This window comes from Haliotis asinina, chromosome 5 (assembly GCF_037392515.1).
Source record: "Haliotis asinina isolate JCU_RB_2024 chromosome 5, JCU_Hal_asi_v2, whole genome shotgun sequence".
Taxonomy (NCBI): domain Eukaryota; kingdom Metazoa; phylum Mollusca; class Gastropoda; order Lepetellida; family Haliotidae; genus Haliotis; species Haliotis asinina.
Genome location: NC_090284.1, coordinates 38,020,946 through 38,041,810, shown reverse-complemented (window position 1 = coordinate 38,041,810; position 20,865 = coordinate 38,020,946). Strand labels below are relative to the sequence as shown.

The 20,865-nt window shown below is 41.7% G+C and overlaps 1 protein-coding gene across 1 annotated transcript; it reads left to right on the top strand.

Annotated features, from left to right (window-relative positions):
- The first annotated feature begins 1,819 nt into the window (after nucleotides 1-1,819).
- On the top strand, nucleotides 1,820-19,010 carry LOC137284353 (protein dachsous-like). The gene is made up of 14 exons (XM_067816131.1): nucleotides 1,820-2,079; nucleotides 2,274-2,365; nucleotides 3,754-3,835; nucleotides 6,347-6,462; nucleotides 7,216-7,386; nucleotides 8,702-8,830; nucleotides 10,295-10,456; nucleotides 11,576-11,750; nucleotides 13,786-13,922; nucleotides 14,297-15,628; nucleotides 16,167-16,274; nucleotides 16,843-16,983; nucleotides 17,731-17,853; nucleotides 18,416-19,010. The coding sequence occupies exons 1-14, from the start codon at nucleotides 2,010-2,012 to the stop codon at nucleotides 18,476-18,478; spliced, it is 2,901 nt and encodes a 966-aa protein (XP_067672232.1). The 5' UTR covers nucleotides 1,820-2,009; the 3' UTR covers nucleotides 18,479-19,010.
- The last annotated feature ends 1,855 nt before the right edge of the window (nucleotides 19,011-20,865 follow it).

The window sequence follows — 20,865 nt, the reverse complement described above, 5'->3', positions numbered from 1 at the left end:
TTAAACCAATAGATACCGTGTTCAGGACTACCACTTTTCACTGCACATTGCGAATTGTACACCAACCACGCTCAAGTAGTCATGGAAATTGGAAGTGAAAATAGATAAAATGATAAAAAATAAATAAATGAAAGAGAAGGATTGAATATTCCATACCCAATAGTACCTACAATTTAAAAAAGGGGTAGGTTTTAAGGGTAGACATTAGAGGTACAAGGGATATATATTAGGATCAGACATTAAGGGTAGATACTAGTGGTAGATACTAGTGGTAGATATCAGGGGGTAGATATTTAGTGGAATCGAATAACTCCAGACATCCTTGTTACCTGGAAAATGTCATCCGGGCACCCATTATCACAGTTAAGACGATGTAAGTATAATGTGTTACTGAAACATTACGGCAAACACATTTAAGTATAATACACAACTACACAACGCATTATCGGAGACGCTATATTATAAACAATGCATTTCATATCCTGGTGGAAATGTTTACAAACGGCGGACTTCATATGTCTGTGTACGTGTAAGGTGTCATCCAATGTATTTAGTGTACATGACAAGTCGACGTCTGACATCTGACGAAGCGAATGACGATGTAGTTGTGGCTGTACGTCAATACACATGGTGTCGTCGTTTAGGGATGATCCTGTTCAGATTATCTGGTTAACCTAAAGTGTGAAGCGGATGGGGCTTATCGGGCCCCAGTCTGGCCTATTTTAACAATGGCGGACATTCGAAAGAACATCAATCGTTATTTCGGTAACAGTTCTAACACAACATTCAATAATATTCTATGCTGAACCTCGTGGTTCTTACACGTAGCTGTTTGGTTACTCGTGTATTATCATGCATTTCCCGGCGCTTTATACTGAATACACATAACTGTACCTGATTAAGTATATTAATAGGCCTAGTATGTGAAACACAACGTTTATCAAAGAAGGAGTAAACTATCAAATCAAACGTGTGCTCAATATCTTGATAGAATAAAGTGTTAAATTAAATCAAACATATCCCCGTATGAACTGATAGATTGTCGTGCATATCATATACTGATTGATCACATGTATGAATATGGACCGGAGGTCTACATTCTTGTGTAATAACTTCTAAACAGTCATGATGACGTCACTCTCTTGCTCTTTTAAGCCGGGAGTTCACGATCCGAACTGGACAATGCATGTTTAAACTGGAAACAACAGATTCAAGTAATTTCCTAACGGGGCTTGTGGAATCTACTTCTGGAAACAAGAGATTGAAGTAATTTCCTATCGGGACTTGTAGATTCTACTTCTGGAGACAAGAGATTGAAGTAATTCCCTATCGGGGCTAACGGATTTTACTTCTGGAAACAAGAGATTGAAGTAATTTCTACGGGGGCACCCGAACGTTCTAGTCACCACGTAAAAAGGTGCAACAAGGTCAGAAGCCTATTCTTCCCCCTAAATTCCACCCTGAGCGGTATAATGTCCGACAAACAACTGTTTATAAAACATTTAAAATTCCCAGGCACAAAGAAGAGTAGAAATCTGTCCACCCAACCTTGATACGCACATCACCCTACTACATTACATCCCTCGGAAACGTTCAGCTTGGCATGCATGCGACTTGTCTTACATAGGACAACATGCAATTAACCCCCTGTCCGGGATGAACAAAAAACCTTGAGTACACAACAAATAAAACCTTTTTGAGGTCACAATTTTACATTAACTGTACATCTAGGGTGCTTGACAGTCGGGAAAGGAAAAACCCATCCACTTCTAGGATACAAACAGTAATAAATGAAATCTTAAAGATGACAGTGTGGTACGACAGAGGTATTGGAAACTCGTCAGATGATACAAAATGCACAGCGAAAATAGCGACATCGTTGAGTAAATAGAGAGATAAGATTATCCAAGCCGGATGCAGATACGTGGGTGAGGTGCAGCAAGATGTTACCTGTATATAAGTAGCCCGCTCACCATCACAGGGGAGACAGAGGCACCCGTCTTCTGAACATGACCACCTCAAGCTACTTCCTGGCGCTCACGTTAGCGCTTAGTCTTTTAACAGTAACAGAAAGCAAAGGTAATTCCGCTGTGATGCTCAGATATGTCGTATGTGAAATCTTTCAACTATAAATGTTTCAAAGTAATTTATGGCTATAGCGGATTAAATTGTATACTGCTCCACTTTTGATAGGAATGCATCTTTATGAATGTTTGCAATTAGCGAACACAGCAAACTATTATTCTGGAAGGCTACATTCTTTGTTCGTACAGTGTTGAAGACACCAACTACACAGGCCCCTGGGGATTCGCCATGCGTCAAGGGGTTTTCATCGTCAACGTACAGATCCACAATTTCTGAAAACGTGAGTCATATTTACTACTCAAATTGTCAAGGTAATAGTTACTGTATTAGTATCTCTTGCAGCAATTGCTGCGTCATCTACTAGGATCCGCTGGTGAATACCAATATCGTTCCGGTTACGATTCATGGTCTGCCAGCAGCATAAACGTGTTCCTGGGTTTTATCAAAGTGACAGTTGTAAGATATGCACCTCTTCGAGATTTCTTTATACACGAAACCACAATGATAAAAGTTGAACAGTTACAGTGTTTAAACAGGCGCTTAACTAAATGTCTAATTCAGATTCTGAAACGCATTAAAAGATCACAAGCAAGAATGTAATCCTTTACATGTGCACGTTTCAAACGACGATGAGATTATTTGGTTTCAGTGATATTTGTTTTTCTGTAAAAGACAATTGGAAAATGAAAAACCTTTTTAAACTAATTGTAGGTAAATCCAAATCCCCACGCATGTGACCTTGTAACTTTACTCACCACAATAACTTTGTTGTAAACTAAACTCTTGGACACTGCATGAACATTTTGTTCCTGACCATATTATTGTAAGCTTTGAGTTAGTTACGAAATCTAAGAAGTGCGCAAATATACACATATTTATTTGTTTCGTTTTCGGGAGATTATATTACCGCTATGAAGAAACAATATAATTCCAAATTTCCAACCACTTTAAACGGTATGTGTAATTTATAAGTGTGCTTAACGTACACCACACCGAAGAAACCCACGACAACGACAGACATACCAGGAAACAGACGAAGGGACGCAACTCCTGCGGCGATCTGAATCTCGGATCAAAATGTGCGTTTACAACAGATCACATATTACGTGATTTTATGGGGAAACATAGAGAAAGATTTCAGAAATCAACTGCGTTTTCTCTAACTATGCAGAGGACTACACTGACAATGGGTCCACTTCTGTTTTCTCCTTCTTTGTTCTTCTCCTCAACTAGTACTACTGGTATGAATAAATTAATATGCTTTTTCCTTCACAAGAACCTCATGGATACCATAGCTTAGTTACAACCGATTCTGTCGGAATCCATTGCATGCCTGGTGATGTGTTTTTTTTCTACTAACCTGTCTGAACCACAGAGCACTCACATTAGGTAAAGGGCACCGAGTGAGTTATCGGTGAGTGAGTATGTTTTTACACCACGTTCAGCAATATTCAAGCAATATCACAGCGGGGGACACAAGAAATAGGGTTACACATTTCATCAATGTGGGGAATTGAACGCGGGTCTTCGGCGTGACGAACTGACGCTTTAACCACTAGGCTATCCCACCACCCGAAAGGGCACGGAATACGTGATGAATCACGTGTGTTGGTGTACAGTGGTTGTATGTGGCTGGGAACATTTCACGGAATGTTGTTACTCTTCCAGGTTCGCTACCAGTCCATCCCTGTACCAGTGAGCCCTGAAATCACCGCCTGCCGAACTGACACCAAGGTGGTGTACAACATTAGTACGTATACACCAGCTGTTTTACTTACACCAAGCACAAACAGCTCGCCTTGTGTGGATCACCACCACATCATTCCAGATGAAAAATTTCCCAGGCGCCCACAGATGTGCTGACAACATACTTTCTCCACCGTATCAGTATGAATTGTACCCATACTCGGGGTACGAATATTGGCCCCGGCAGACCATGCTTATCGTAAGAGGCGTATAAATAGATAGGCCGATTTCATAGTCATCGAACCGCGTGACCATTTGGGTTAGAATTGATCTTCAGCAACCTTGTGACGGGATCGGGTGGTCAGCTGCGATGTCCAGGTTGATGAATCTAATCGTCCTGAGTTGCATAGATCGGTGCTCGTGATGTTGGCTTCGATCGGTGCTTCGATTCTAACCGAAGCAATCGTACAATCTCCAAAGTCTTAATTTCAACTGATCTTCTATTATGAAGAGTAGGATAAAATTTGATGATATCTAGTTCTACTGATTCCTTGTGCTTTATTGACGACTGTACGCCATGTTTAACAATATTCAAGCAACCGTCAAAAGCCGGAATTACTCCCACACGAGTTTTGTACCTCGTATACTATGCCCGTGAAAATACGTAATATTGATAACATATGATATTAGATTCCGACAAGGCTGTCTTCAAGTTATTTACATTATTGCAGGTTTAGATTTGTGACCGCCTTTTAATACTGTCCGTCATATGATGTAACTGTATATACATCTCTTTTGAGTCGGTTATGTAGTTCTGGGAAGGGACAGTGAGAGGACTGCTCTTGAATCGGTTAACTCGGTGCTAGTTAAGACTGACTAGAACATTACACCACAATCAGTTAACTCAGTGCTGGTTTTGACAAATGCGAGCATGTCACCAGAATCGATTCAGTCGCTCTCTGTATATATGCATGGAAGCAGGTATGTGAATCGTCATTTGTCAGGGGTATGGTGTAGGAGTGAGTTTAGTTTTACGCCACACCCAGCAACATTCCAACCGTATGATGGCTGTCTGTAATCCAGTGATCCAGCTCAGGCAATCCAGTGATCAACATTCTGAACATCATTGTACGCAATTGGGATTCAATGGCATGTGTCAACCAAATATGCGAGTCTGACCGCATGATCCCGTTATTTTCCTTTTCCAACAAGCATGGGTTACTGAAAATAAATTATGTCCTCGCTAGGAATGTTGAAATGCTGGTTGTATTCACCATGTATGTTATGAATATGTTGTGATATTTCCCCGATGAGTCTGACGTAGGAGTGCAGTGTTGTAATGCCGGTTGTATTCACCATGTATGTTATGAATATGTTGTGATATTTCCCCGATGAGTCTGACGTAGGACTGCAGTGTTGTAATGCCGGTTGTATTCACCATGTATGTTATGAATATGTTGTGATATTTCCCCGGTGAGTCTGACGTAGGAGTGCAGTGTTGTAATGCCGGTTGTATTCACCATGTATGTTATGAATATGGTCTGTTATTTCCCCGATGAGTCTGACGTAGGAGTGCAGTGTTGTAATGCCGGTTGTATTCACCATGTATGTTATGAATATGTTGTGATATTTCCCCGGTGAGTCTGACGTAGGAGTGCAGTGTTGTAATGCCGGTTGTATTCACCATGTATGTTATGAATATGTTGTGATATTTCCCCGGTGAGTCTGACGTAGGAGTGCAGTGTTGTAATGCCGGTTGTATTCACCATGTATGTTATGAATATGTTGTGATATTTCCCCGGTGAGTCTGACGTAGGAGTGCAGTGTTGTAATGCTGGTTGTATTCACCATGTATGTTATGAATATGTTGTGATATTTCCCCGGTGAGTCTGACGTAGGAGTGCAGTGTTGTAATGCTGGTTGTATTCACCATGTATGTTATGAATATGTTGTGATATTTCCCCGATGAGTCTGACGTAGGAGTGCAGTGTTGTAATGCCGGTTGTATTCACCATGTATGTTATGAATATGTTGTGATATTTCCCCGGTGAGTCTGACGTAGGAGTGCAGTGTTGTAATGCCGGTTGTATTCACCATGTATGTTATGAATATGGTCTGTTATTTCCCCGATGAGTCTGACGTAGGAGTGCAGTGTTGTAATGCCGGTTGTATTCACCATGTATGTTATGAATATGTTGTGATATTTCCCCGGTGAGTCTGACGTAGGAGTGCAGTGTTGTAATGCCGGTTGTATTCACCATGTATGTTATGAATATGTTGTGATATTTCCCCGGTGAGTATGACGTAGGAGTGCAGTGTTGTAATGCCGGTTGTATTCACCATGTATGTTATGAATATGTTGTGATATTTCCCCGGTGAGTCTGACGTAGGAGTGCAGTGTTGTAATGCTGGTTGTATTCACCATGTATGTTATGAATATGTTGTGATATTTCCCCGGTGAGTCTGACGTAGGAGTGCAGTGTTGTAATGCTGGTTGTATTCACCATGTATGTTATGAATATGTTGTGTTATTTCCCCTGAGTAATCCACTGGTGTTGTATACATTTCCTTGCAGACCCTGCTACTTCGTCGGACGTGTTTTTCATAGACAACAGAACGGGTTCTATTTACATGACCCACCCCTTAGACTACGAGAGCACATCAAGTCACCGTGTAGATCTTCTAATACAGGTAAACTGCTGACCTACCATCACATAATACACTTTCACACGACTTCCAACGATCTTCGATCGGTAGTCCCTGGCGCACTCAGTCGGGTATTACAGGGTAAGGAACTTTTACAAAGTACTAATAAGGCACGTAGACTGTGGGAGAATCATATCTCAACATTTCCATTTAAGCATCACATGTATTAGATATTTAGCGAAACAACATTCTCAATAATGTTTGGCAATACTGAGCTGATCAAACATGATAAAATCAGTTTACGAAAGACGACAGTTCAGCAAAAGACACTTGAAAGTGTGTAAGGACATAGGCTAACCAAGCGTATGGGGGCCACAACAACCATATTTGTTTGATTTTGAGCATAGAGATGTCCCTCATGGCATACAACGCCAGCTCCTCCTCAGACAAAAAGAGCTATCGTATTCAATCATACTTTAGGATAAGTCCAGTGATTATCACATTGTTCCGACAGGGTTATTTCCAGAAAAGGTGATTACTCTTTATTTTATCTGTACGCCAAACGGCTCCATTACGAACTGAATATATAAAACAGTGAAGCAAGTCAGACAATTTAGTGGGTTTATCTACTATTTGCAGTCTGGGACAAGATGCATGCACACTTCTAGAATATGCGTAGTAAAAGTGTCCCAATCTATATGTTATCGTACAGATTCTTTACAAACAATCTTCAAGTATCTTCATTTACGTCTGCATCCTCAGTCTAAGCATTATGTAATGTTCATGCAATTCCTTCAGGAGACCCACGCCACAGGAAACGACGATGGGAGTGCTCTTCTCGTCATCGACGTCTTGGACGTGAACGACAACAGACCCGTGATGACGCAACCCGTCTACACCGTTGACATCCCTGAGAACAGTGTGATTGGGCTTCGTCTACTCACGGTATCAGCAACAGACGCTGACTCGGTAAGTGCGCGATAGTGAGTGGATGTGGATGTGAGTGTGTGAGTGTGAGTGTGAGTGTGAGTGTGAGTGTGAGTGTGAGTGTGAGTGTGAGTGTGAGTGTGAGTGTGAGTGTGACTGTGAGTGTGACTGTGAGTGTGAGTGCGAGCGCAGGCGGATCTCGAAGGGAGTGGGGTTGATGGAGGCGCAACCCCCTTTTATCCTGAAAGTTTATTAAAAAAACACTTAAACTTCCGAGAACTGATCTTCTCCTGAACTGCACACGCACACTTTCTCAAAAAGTTGTATGCGCCCCTGGTGAGAGAATGTGAGTGTGTGTGTGTGTGTGTGTGTGTGTGTGTGTGTGTGTGTGTGTGTGAGTGAGAGAGAGAGAGAGACAGAGAGAGAGAGAGAGAGAGAGAGAGAGAGAGAGAGAGAGAGAGAGAGAATGTGAGAGTGTGTTCGAGGTTGAAAGGTTTGTGGTGGGTCTGAGGGATTTAACTTAACTTAACACTTAACCTGAATGATTTAAACGCACCCGAACGACGTAGAGATTTTCATTCCGTCACATTCCCACAAACAAGTAATGGTGCAGGAATACATAACGATACATTTCGATATGTTACAACCAGGTAATATGCCATTTCAGGCTTTTGCATCAGTGAAATGCCTTTTGCAACACATGAGGTTTAACATACACCTTCAATCTTTGCTTATGTGTAATCAGCTGTATGCTGTAACGAAACACTGAAATCAAACAAAGTGAATGGTCAAATGCAACATATGTCATATTTGGGATTTCACTTTCTTGGTAAAGTACAAATTCTAGTACTTTTTTTCGGTTGAGTCCCATCCGGGATTCGAACCCGCACCCTCAGAGTCAAAGTGAATGTTGACAGCCTGAGAGCAAAAATCAAATCAAATCAAAGAAAATAAAATAACAAAATAAATAAATGAAACGAAATAATATGCTATTTTACATCCAGTTTTATTTCGTCTGGAAGCTATCTCCAGACCCTTGTCATGTCAGGCAAGAAGTGTATGAAGTTACAGATGTGTAAAATAATGTTTGCAGAAGGTTTCAAACTAGTATCAGATACAAAAGGATCCGGAGAATACGTATCGAAATACTACACAAAAACCAAACGTTCAAGTTCAAGACTGTCATTTTGGTGCATATTGTATAAAACCTGAATTGCATGTGCCACTGGTGATAAATAACATTCAGTTTTCTCTTTCATTGTACATTATTATATGCCAGTCAGATGAACTTGCCGACCTCAAATTGACATATTAGTGTACACAACTGTACCTCTGGACGATTATGTTTTTCTTGCAGGGAAACAACGCTGTTGTAAAGTATGTACTTGACACACCCTCCTGTCCGATTAGGGTGAACAATATCACGGGAGAAGTCGACCTTATCAAGGAAGCCGACTATGAAGTAACGCACCAATACAGTTGTCGGGTGAGTGATATGCAGCCAGGTATAAACACCACCAATACAGTTTTCGGGTGAGTGAGATACATCCAACTATAAACACCACCGATACAGTTGTTCGGAGAGTGAGATACAGCCAGCTATAAACACCACCAATACAGTTGTCTGGTGAGTGAGATACATCCAACTATAAACACCACCAATACAGTTGTCTGGTGAGTGAGATACAGTCAGGTATAAACACCACCAATACAGTTGTCTGGTGAGTGAGATACAACCAGGTATAAACACCACCAATACAGTTGTCTGGTGAGTGAGATACATCCAACTATAAACACCACCAATACAGTTGTCTGGTGAGTGAGATACATCCAACAATAAACACCACCAATACAGTTGTCTGGTGAGTGAGATACATCCAGCTATAAACACCACCAATACAGTTGTCTGGTGAGTGAGGTACAGCCAGGTATAAACACCACCAATACAGTTGTCTGGTGAGTGAGATACATCCAACAATAAACACCACCAATACAGTTGTCTGGTGAGTGAGATACAGTCAGGTATAAACACCACCAATACAGTTGTCTGGTGAGTGAGATACAGTCAGGTATAAACACCACCAATGCAGTTGTCTGGTGAGTGAGATACATCCAACAATAAACACCACCAATACAGTTGTCTGGTGAGTGAGATACATCCAACAATAAACACCACCAATACAGTTGTCTGGTGAGTGAGATACATCCGGCTATAAACACCACCAATACAGTTGTCTGGTGAGTGAGATACAGCCAGGTATAAACACCACCAATACAGTTGTCTGGTGAGTGAGATACATCCAACAATAAACACCACCAATACAGTTGTCTGGTGAGTGAGATACATCCAACAATAAACACCACCAATACAGTTGTCTGGTGAGTGAGATACATCCAACAATAAACACCACCAATACAGTTGTCTGGTGAGTGAGGTACATCAAAGTATCAACACCTCCAATGCAATTGTCCAATAACTGTCTGATGCAACAAACTATCATGAACACCAATAGAAATGTGTGGTGAGTGAGATTATCATCACCACCAACACAATTGTCTGCTGACTGTCATGTACAATATCTGAAAACAGCAATATGGAATTCTTCGATCATAACTTGATGTTTCAAAGCATCATCTACCGTCCATTAAATGGTGGTTCTACCAGTAATCGTTGCAGTTCGGTTAGCACCAACTCGCCAGACAATGAACCGGTTTCGAGTCTCCATGTGGTTACATTTCCTGAGGCGTGTTCCGGAAGTCTTCTTGTCGTAATACGTTTTGACTTTATGCTCAAGGCAACAAAAAAAAAATACCTAACGCGCAATACTGACATATAATTATACTTTTAGATAATAATGCACGTAACGCACGTGTTTTGTTTCTGACCACGTGCATAGTCAGGTGAACGATTGCTACCACCTGTTATGTATGAATACTTGGTACCTCACAGGTATATGCAAAGGAAACGCTCACCAGGGAAGGTTTTTCAAGTGACCCATCGACAATCGTTATCAAGCTTCATGATATCAACGACAACAGCCCCGTCTTCACCTCGAACTCATACGACTTCGTCATGACATGGCCTCCATCTAACGGCATGTATGTTGGGAAGGTATGTGTCTTGAACCTGAACTAGGCGTCTAGTTAACGGCAGAATAAAATCATTTTGGAAGAAAAGTCTCAAAGGTCATGGTGAACTTTAAAACTGAAAACTGAATCGCTGATTAACCTGAAAGTTTATTCTGAATTCACACTTTCCAATTTACACTATTACACATACATACCATAATGCATATGTGCATTAGAACCACTTTATTCAAGTTTGCGATGGTTATGTGATAGACTGTGTGAAATTAGCTTTTATTTTTACCACCATCAAGAAGACGTTTAACATAGGCTTCAATGTATCGATGATGGAATATCATTCAGTTACCACCAATTAACCGATTCCTTCCCACATGAATTTGACAAAGGAAGCAATCGAGACCATTGCGTGTTTCACAGTTAGATCCATTCATAATGGCCGTATGACAAAAGAGATGAGTCAACGTTCCAACAGTCAACGCCGAGCAGTATTCCAACACCTCCAGCTTTTGGCGTTGACATTTCACAAGTAATTTAGCTAGGTACAATCGAGCATGCTCTTTTACAAGAATTGTAAACAGCGTCATGTATAATTCATAGTCCTCATTCTTCAGCGTCATGCAACTCTTTTTCAGAATGTGTTAGATCAGAGTTCTAACATTCAAGGCCTCTGTTAGCCTTTAGATATATTTAAGATGAACACAAAGAGGACATTTGATGCCTCAATAACAAACAAACATCATATGTATTCCCTTTCTTATCTGTGTTAATAGTAATGATAACATCGTCATAAATATTGATTGATGAACACATGCTCTGCCAACGTTGCCAACGTAACCGATGCTTGTCGTACGACGAGCCTAACGGGATCGGGTGGTCAGGCGCATTGACGTGGTTGACATATGTCACCGGTTCCTAGTTGCGAAGATCGATGCTCATGCTGTTGATCACTGGACTGTCTGGTCCAGACTCTATTATTTACTGACCGCCCCCATGTAGCTGGAATATTGTTGAGTGCGGCATAAAACTAAACTCACTCACTCTTGATTGTATTAATCACAAGGTTGTGTGCTCCAGTCTCGATTATGTACAGGCCGCCACCAGTACTAAATACTGTACAAGTGATCATCGGTAACGTTTTTCATAGGTCACCGCTTACGACAAGGATTCTGGTGAATTTGGAAGGGTTAGCTACACAATACAAAATCCAGACAACTCTTTCCTCTCTATTGACCAAGATGGAGCGATCAACGTCAAAGACGCCTCGGTGGGCGCTCTGCAGAAAGACAGAAACTACACTTTCCTTGTGTTGGCCAGAGACCGTAAGCGAGATTAATGCGTCTGACATCTCCATATCATTTACCTGGCTTCTCGTGTGACAAGTAATGCTGCTTGAGTTCTGTTCTTAAAAGTGGAAATGCTCTGATGTACTTTGCCCCTTTAAAGGTCACATGCAACCAAAAACATCAAACACAATTATCACTTATTCATGACATATAATATACATTGCTGTTTGTAAAAAAAACAATCGCGATTCAAAAGTACAATATTTTGTACTTGGGCTAACTTTCCTTGAAACGAAGCCCTCGGGAGACCGAACCCAGTCATAGCGGGTGGATGTGCACTCAAGTGTAATGACAGCTTCCGATTGGCTGGTTCATTTGCTGATACGCTGATGGCTCATTGTGTGTACAGAAAGATGATCTGTTTGATGGGCATTGTAGAAGTATGGCGAGTCACAAGAAGGAAGATTCTTTAGAGGTAACAACTTCTTTTATTGTACTTGATGCGTCGTTTCAGTATGGATTCATATTCCTTTGTCAAACAAAATCATATAGACTAGAAGTTTTTATCCATAAAGATGTAAATAGAGAAGTTGGGTTTTGTAAATACATATTCACTGAATTTGCGTTGGATCCAATCAAAAATCATCTCAGTAGAGATGGTGAACTACTGCGTGGCTGAAAACTGTCATTCGTCCAAGTACAAAGCAGGACTTGAAACTGACAAGAGTCTGCACCAGTTTCCGTCAGATCCAGTCATGCGAGAAATATGGATGTACTTGTAGTTTGTTTGCAACCACAGACATAAAACATGTCATGTGTACATGTGTCACACCTGCGTAATTAGATAATGCGGCAGAGACAGGACTTGGGTGCAGGAGTCAGAAATCAATATATTGTGTTTATGGCGTATGTCCTGATAAGTGTTAAGTTCAAATTGCATGTGGTGAATGATTGAAGCTGCGTATTACATATTGTCTTTAGTAGACTTTCAGGCAGACATATAGGTGTCAATAAACCAGACATTGAGCTTTCTGTGTGAGCTTTCTTATGTAACGAGTAGATTATTTGCTTGTTTCTGTACACAACCAAGTTCAGACTAATGCTCACGACCTCATACTCCGGGCAGGCATTCTGTTTCAAGCTCCGCGAACCTATTCACTGCGCATGCGTTATGGGCGCAGCGCAGCACAGCTGTTGAAACAAAACCACCACACCCCCCACCCCCCGCCGCTTGGGGAAATTCAGTCAATCGTTTTGAACTCTGATTTCGCGGGCTTTTTTTCATCGCGTTTTTTCAACTTTATAGGTTGAATAAAGTTGAATTGGCATTTTTGGATGATTTGTTTCGGTAAGTGCGCATGCATACCGAAAGGTATCAGAATCTGCAAAGTTGTATTTTACGTTGCATGTGACCTTTAAGCCTAAATCTGCCATTCTAACTGAGATTCTTTGTTTATGCGGATAATCAGCTGTAACAGAAGAATATATAGAGACATGGCGTGTGTTTACTGTTATACTTGCATGAAACAAGATGTAAGACTTAAAGAGGGAAATGTTTCCTTGCCAGCTTCAAGTTGAAGTTACGTGCGTCAGTCATTTGCATTCACAATATGAACATAGTTTCAGGTTACCCGCATCTACACTTGAACCAAGGCTATTGTATCATTAGAGGCATATGTGGTTTTCGTATAGGTATAGCCATCGTAGCATACGAAAAAATATAGTATGTAGAACGGCAGTAACTTCTCTTTTTCTTTCAGGGAACAACTCTACACTGTTCAAATGTGCAGAAATCTTGCATGTTGAACATTTTAAACAGAAAATGGGTGTAAAAATCGGAATGTATGTGTGACGGAGCAGATACCTTTATGCATGCATGCATACATACATACATACACACATACATACATACATACATACATACATATATACACACATACACACATACACACATACATACATGCATACATACATACATACATACATACATACATACATACATACATACATACATACATACATACATACATACATACATACATACATACATAATTATAATCTGTATCTTCAGATGGCAAAAACCCACGTATGGGCCAGACACTGGTGCACATGAGGATGGTCGAAGGCTACAGCCGCTGGTTCTTCTACAATTCCTCGTACAGGTTCCAAATACCAGAGAATACACCAACAAACGCGGAAGTTGGGCTGGTAGGTACTCGACACTAATGCTTTCAAAGGTTCGAATCTGGGCCACTTGATGATAGCATGACCACCAACGTACAGAGATGACATACGATCTCTCACCTGACCCTCCCCAGTGTTACATAAAATAAACATTGGGTACCCGGTATACTACCCTCAGCTGCCTCACTAACAGGAACATTTAACGCGCAAGGAGATATAAATAAACAGACACTTCTAATATTTTTTGTATATCAACATCAATAAATCTTTTATGTATTTGATCTATTTACTGGAGGCTGCATATATCTTCCATTTACAACACAAAGTGACATTTTTCTCTCCTTGCTATATCGTATCTTCCAAAACGTAATAGCGGTGGAATCCATGGTGTGTTTAAGGTGACTGTGAACTCCAGCAACGTGAAATACAGCTTCCGTCAGAAGTACACAGACAAGGATTTCCCCTTCGTCATCACCCCAGATGGTGGCTCCATCCGGCTCAATACGCCGCCGAATTCGCCGGTAGATCATGACGGACTCCATAACTCCTTCTTCTTCGAGGTGGCAGCTACAGATGATCTCACGACCTTATACACTAACGTCACTGTCACCATCACAGATATCAATGACAACAGCCCCGTCTTTGTCATACCTAACAGCGACAATTTGATTATCCCCGTAAGTAAGTTTAGGGAACCGGAAGCGACCATATACACCGTGTCAGCTACAGATAAGGATTCTGGTGACAATGGAAGAGTATCGTATGTCATACTGAACACCATCGACGCTTCCCGTTTTGGTATTAATAGGATCAGTGGGAACATTACTACTCGTCAGAGTCTGTTTAACTTAGAAGGTAATACGTTTCATATCACTGTGGAAGCAAGAGATAACGGGCACCCTCCACTGACGACTTCTAGACAAATAACGTTCCAAATCCAAGCAGAAAGCGTCCTTGAAGAGTTTATCTATAAAGTTATCGTAGAGAACGGAGCACCGGTGACGATAGATCTTCTGGAAGGTGCTTTCAGTACATTTCCTAACTCTGAAGTGAGCCTCCGTATCGATTCTGGTAACAGGTATCCAGTTGCACAAATAAATAATGGCAAGCTGATCGTGGACTCATTGGACTATGAACAAATTCAGTACTTGGACCTTACAGTCAATGTCACAGGTAGAACGACCAACAGCTTTGTAGGCTTCATCCATGTGGCAATTGCAGTCGAAGACGTTAATGACAACGCACCAAGTTTCATCGCCTCTCCAGTTTCAACGTTCAACATCCCCATCACAGCCAAATCAGGAGCTACCGTGTACCAGTTCGTGGCCAAGGACAAAGACAGCACAGAAAACCAGAATGGTGCTGTTAGTTATTCTCTCGTCGCACCAGCGTCACCCTTTCTCCTCGACCCCAACACCGGAAAGCTCACACTCAAGAGGGATATGACGACGTCGGACAACAATGCTGTTTTCACGGTGCAAGCGAATGCAACAGATGGAGGTGGGAAATTTGCCCTAAGTTCTCCAGTTAATTTTACGATATACGATCCTGATGAAGGTTTCCCCACATTCCATGAATCAGCGTATTTTGGGTCCCTTCGTGAGAACTCCCCGATTCGTACGAGTGTGATGCTGGTAAACCCAGTGCTGACAGTTTTCCCTGGGGCACACGAGCTCGCCGTGGACATGGTGGGCACGCACAAGTCGGACTTCTACGTAACGGCTCCATATGTGAGTATATTCCACTAATGTGCTTCGACAAAATAACACGATCAATAGTAAGTGAGCGGATGAGTTTAGTTTTATGCCGCACTAAGTGATGTTCCAGCCACGTAGCAGCGATTTTTAAATAATCCAGTGATCAGCATCATGAACATCGATCTTCGCAATTGAAATACAATGATGTGGGTCAGCGAGCCTGACCTTCTGATCCCGGTATCGCTTCTTGCGACAAGCATGAATTACTGTAGATCAATTCTTACCCGAATGTTCACGGGTCCACAATCAATACATTGTGATAGTGATCTTTGTTGAATAATAAATATGTGTTCTTCCTCGTTTCCGGACAAATGTACAGTCCTCGCAATATCTGATATCTGACTATGGATAGGTTTCAGTTCACACATGGCTCTTTTGTACTCTTGAATATACATAATAATCTCCCTTTAGCAAAGTGTGCTGTTGTACATGTAATAGACTGATTACGACGACGGTGACTGTGATGGTGGTGGTCGTGATGATGATGATGATGATGATTACTGTTTTCCAGGGCGATCTATACACCAACACGGAAGTGGACGCAGAGAAGACCCCTATGTATCTGCTTGCGATAATGTCCACAACGCTGCACACTCCCATCAAGTCAACAACTGTGTTCGTACGTATCAGGCGACGTAACTCGTTACGCGTTATGCGTTTCAGTAGGGTTCTTACTGTGTATGTTGGCTTGAAATGCTTTTGACAGTACACCATCTACAGTCTGCGGCCAAATATGAATTCGCATTCTGATAACGTCACGACGGCTTAGTCAATACCAAAACACGAAAAAGTGCTGATAACTTTCTAAAATTAAAAAAGAAATACTCACACAAAACTTTCAGTACTTTGTGATATGACCTCCTACTCTCAAAACCTGCAAAATGTCATTCCGATGTTTGCCGATTTGCCAAAACCTGAAGCCATAATAAATTAGATAAGTCAAAGGTTGTGACTCGATACTGCCCAACTATTTTTGCGAACACACTTTTGTCCACTGTATGTCACCGGGTGTGGCCTTAACCTTAAAAATGCCAGTATTGGGGGCAGTTACGTCTCAAACTCGGAGTGGCTGTTCGTCGAAATATTGGAAACGGTAAACGTGTGGATTTACAATGTGATTTCAAGTTTTAGCGTAAACACGTTGATATTTACTTAATAAAACTTTATGTTTGTCTTTTTTTATGTAGGTTCGAATAGACTTGCTCGACGTCAACGACAACCCCCCTCACTTCCCTTTCAGCACGAACCATACCACCATCCGCCGTAGCGATGGCCCCAACACCGTCATAGCAACCGTCACCGCTACAGACAAAGACCTCAGTCCCCAGGTAGACAATTCTGATATGTATAGTGGAGTCGCTTGAGCAGAGATGGGAGTCTTTATGATGTTCAGATTTGGGACAATGGGTGTTTATTCAGTGTCATTACTGATGGGCTATCAAGGTTAGCGGAGTATGAAACACAAATATGTCCAGACTTTTTGTTTGCTTGTAGCAGGGCGTGGAGTCATCCCACAGATGACATCCTTACCTTGTCTGCTTGCTGACGGGGTTAACCTCTTTGGTCATGTGGACAAGGCGTCCGACTTCGGATCAGAGGGTCCGTCGTTCGAATCCCAGCACGGGACTCGGAAATTTTATGGCCGCTACATTGGCGTCCAACGTGGGGCTGAGCACGTTCATATCAAATTTGAACAAAATAAGCCTCAGTACCCAACTATGCGGCCCGGGACATGCCTTCTGTTGACGGGGGAGTATGAAGCAGGGCGTGGAGTCATCCCACAGGTGACATCCTTAACCTCTTTGGTCATGTGGACAGGGCGTCCGACTTTGGATCAGAAGGTCCATCGTTCGAATCCCAGCACGGGACTCGGAAACTTTGTGGCCGCTACATGTTGACAATGCAATTAACTGCTGAATGGTGTTTCTTTATGAGTTTGTCTCATTTTGATAACGCTTGTTAGCGTTTGTAATATTATCTAGATGACACTACGCACATATTGTACTTCTGAAGAAATAAGTCTATTTCCTTTTAGTAGTAGTAGTAGTGTTTCCAGACTGTCTTTGTTGTTTCAGCTTACCTACAACGTGACAGCGGCCCCGTCAACTAGCTTCATCACGACCAGACAAAGCCACAACACGGTGGATGTAGTCGTTGTTGATCCATCCAAGCTTAATGAAAAAACATATCATATTCAGGTAAGCGTTTTCCGTCAAGATTCTTCCCAAAGTTCTCTTCTGCTGCACCCTGTTCCATTTTGAAAGCACAACGTGTCATTTCTGTCCTAGACTGGCTTCTGTTCTAATATGCCCGGTTCATGTTACAGTCCTACACACATGTTCATGTAACACGTGTTCTGTTTGGTTAGAAAGAAGGCAGATTATTCCATTTGCGATATTTTTGCTGCTAGGGGATTTTATGAGAACCGGGAAATATTGTCCGTATTAACAGAGGTTCGGAGGAAGAAAGGACAAGTAAACTCTGTGGGAAGAGAATGACAGTAACGCGGTTCGCACACGTTAGTAAAGGTTAAAGCAAATACTAAAAAAGTTAATTTCTGCGTGTAGTATATAGATATGACTGATATCAACGCTGAAGTTTAACTAGACACTGGTATCATACTGGCATGATGTCGGCTAGGTGGAACTGGGAACGTAGTGTATACAGTGCCATGAAGTATTGAACCTCCGCCCACGAATACTTGGAATGTTGCTACTGACACTCATCCCCACCCCTTACATCCACGCTTTGCTCTTGCAGATGGTTGTTGACGATGGACTCAACAGCGATACAGCAAACCTTGTCCTGACAGTAGAGATGTGACGTCCTGGCGTTTGCAGAGTCAACAGCTGAGGCTGACAACGGCTCTGTTACTTTATATTGTCAAACACGTCTATGCCAGTGGTAGAAAGAGAACTGCTGAACCAATGTCGATATGAAGTATGATGTTGATCTGTGAATATTACACAGAGTATCAGTTTTCACAGATACGTCGTACTGAGAAATATTCTACATATGCATAGACTGCTGCAATGTAATATGTACACAACTTGCGATGACAACAAACATATACTCCCCAACATAATGCCCCAAACTGCTGACATGTCTATCTATCGTAAAACAGGTATAACAAAAATTTCAATGAATGTTAAACTTATGACAATGAGCAATTATATATCTACTGATACAAAATCTATGCACAGTATTTAATGCCATGTGATACACCTTGGTTAGGTTGTGAGGCATATTCACTGAGTCTTAAGCTGTTGATACCTCAGACGAATAAAGGACGCATATATATGTACTCAAGTGTTTTGTTGTCACCTCTAACTACTACGACCACCACCACCATTACTACTACTACTACTGGTACTGCGACTACAGCTACGACTATGACTACTACTGCTACTACGACTACTACTGCTACTACTACTGCTATTGCTACTACTACTGCTACTACTACTGCTGCCTTGTCTCCTGCTGCTGCTACATACCCTGTGTAGAAAACCTGTGTGCCGGTCCGACCTGATTATAGTTTAGATTTGTCATTGGTGTCAACCAATGGTAAACATTTGGTGAACATTTAACACCCGTTCCGGTCTCTCCTCCCACATAATGGTCACTGGGGTAGTCTAGTGGTGAAAGCGTTTGCTCCTCAGGAAGACCCGGTTCGATTCCCCAAATGGGTATAATGTGTGCAGCCCAGTTTGGGTGGCTCCTGTCTTGATATTGCTGGAATACTGCTAAAAGCGGCGTAAAAACGCACTCACTCATTCCTCCTATGTTATGACTACACGTCGTGATGTGACAGGTGTACTCTCGAGCAGCATTAATCACAAGATATGCACTCAATTTCAGGGAAACAATCTCAAGTTTCCATTTTCTAAATAAGTAATCGGTGTCAGGAACTGTGAGTAGGATGTTAAAACTGAAAAAAAGCATTGATTAGTCTTGCCTCAGTTACTAGCAGGCTGCAGTGGGTTACCGGAACTATTGACAATTGAGGCGCTTTGTCTGTTATTTGTTTTATCTCATTGAGACAAGTTTGATGTAGAGTCGTCATAGTAATCTCATTGATAACACACAGAAATAACAATGGCCTGTTATCAGTCATCAACGAGAATAGGATCATGTTGTCAGGCATTCTACGATAACCAGTTGTGTATGGCCCTCATCTGTGACGTTGAGTATGAAACACCATTTCAATCGACTGAGTGAGTTTAGTTTTACGCCGCATTCAGAAATACTCCAGCTATATGGCGGCGACATGTAAATAATGACGTAATCTGAGTGTTTATGACTGATAAAATACGCTGTTTCTCCTTTAAGAAAGAAAGCGATATTAGCGCTAAGACGACCGTATCTGATATAGCACTGGCTCACGCCAGTAGTAGAGCTAACATTCTGTTGTACAGGGACTAGATTTCCAAGCTCTCTTCGCGCTATGATAGTCGTAAGTGCCATACATTAACATGAACCTACGACTATCTTAACGCTAAGAGAGCTTCGGAAATCTAAGGACTGGACTGTAACCTATTTGTGTTCTTCAACAAAACATTCAAACAAGGTAGCGCGCACAGGTTTCGGGGGAAAGAGAAATCGAATAAAAGAATTCAAGCCCACTATAAGCTGATCCTAATTCGTTTAAGGGAAGCAACTCTCAGTGGATTGCAATAATATTCCTTATTCCACACTGTCATCTTTGGTACCGAAAAAAAAACTGGAGAAAAAACCATCGGTAGATGGCTTCCGAAACCCCGAGGTAAAGAAATTAAAATGTCAGACTCTACAATTATGCTGGATGGCTGCTTTTTAATTCCATAGGACGCAGGACGTTATTGAGATGTCACAATTACTGCCTTTTAAGCTAAGTCACGAAGCCCATTCAATGAGCTACATAATACAGTAAGACCTGGCGTGTTGTGTGAAACGATCAGCTTGTCACCTGCAGCTCAGCTTTCCCCTCCGTCACATTAACAAATCGTCTCACTGCCATGACGACGAGGGTCCGCGGTGTCGCTGGTACACCTGAATTTAATTTATCGATAAAGTATATTACTCCACCTCACACGATTTCGCAATTAGGTGAAGCCTGAACAAGAACTTTCCTCCCAGTGATTATTCCGGCCATTATCGATCACAGCCCAAAACAATATTTCACGGCAAACACCGCATCGATTTGACTTGAGCGGTACGCCACTGTCACATAG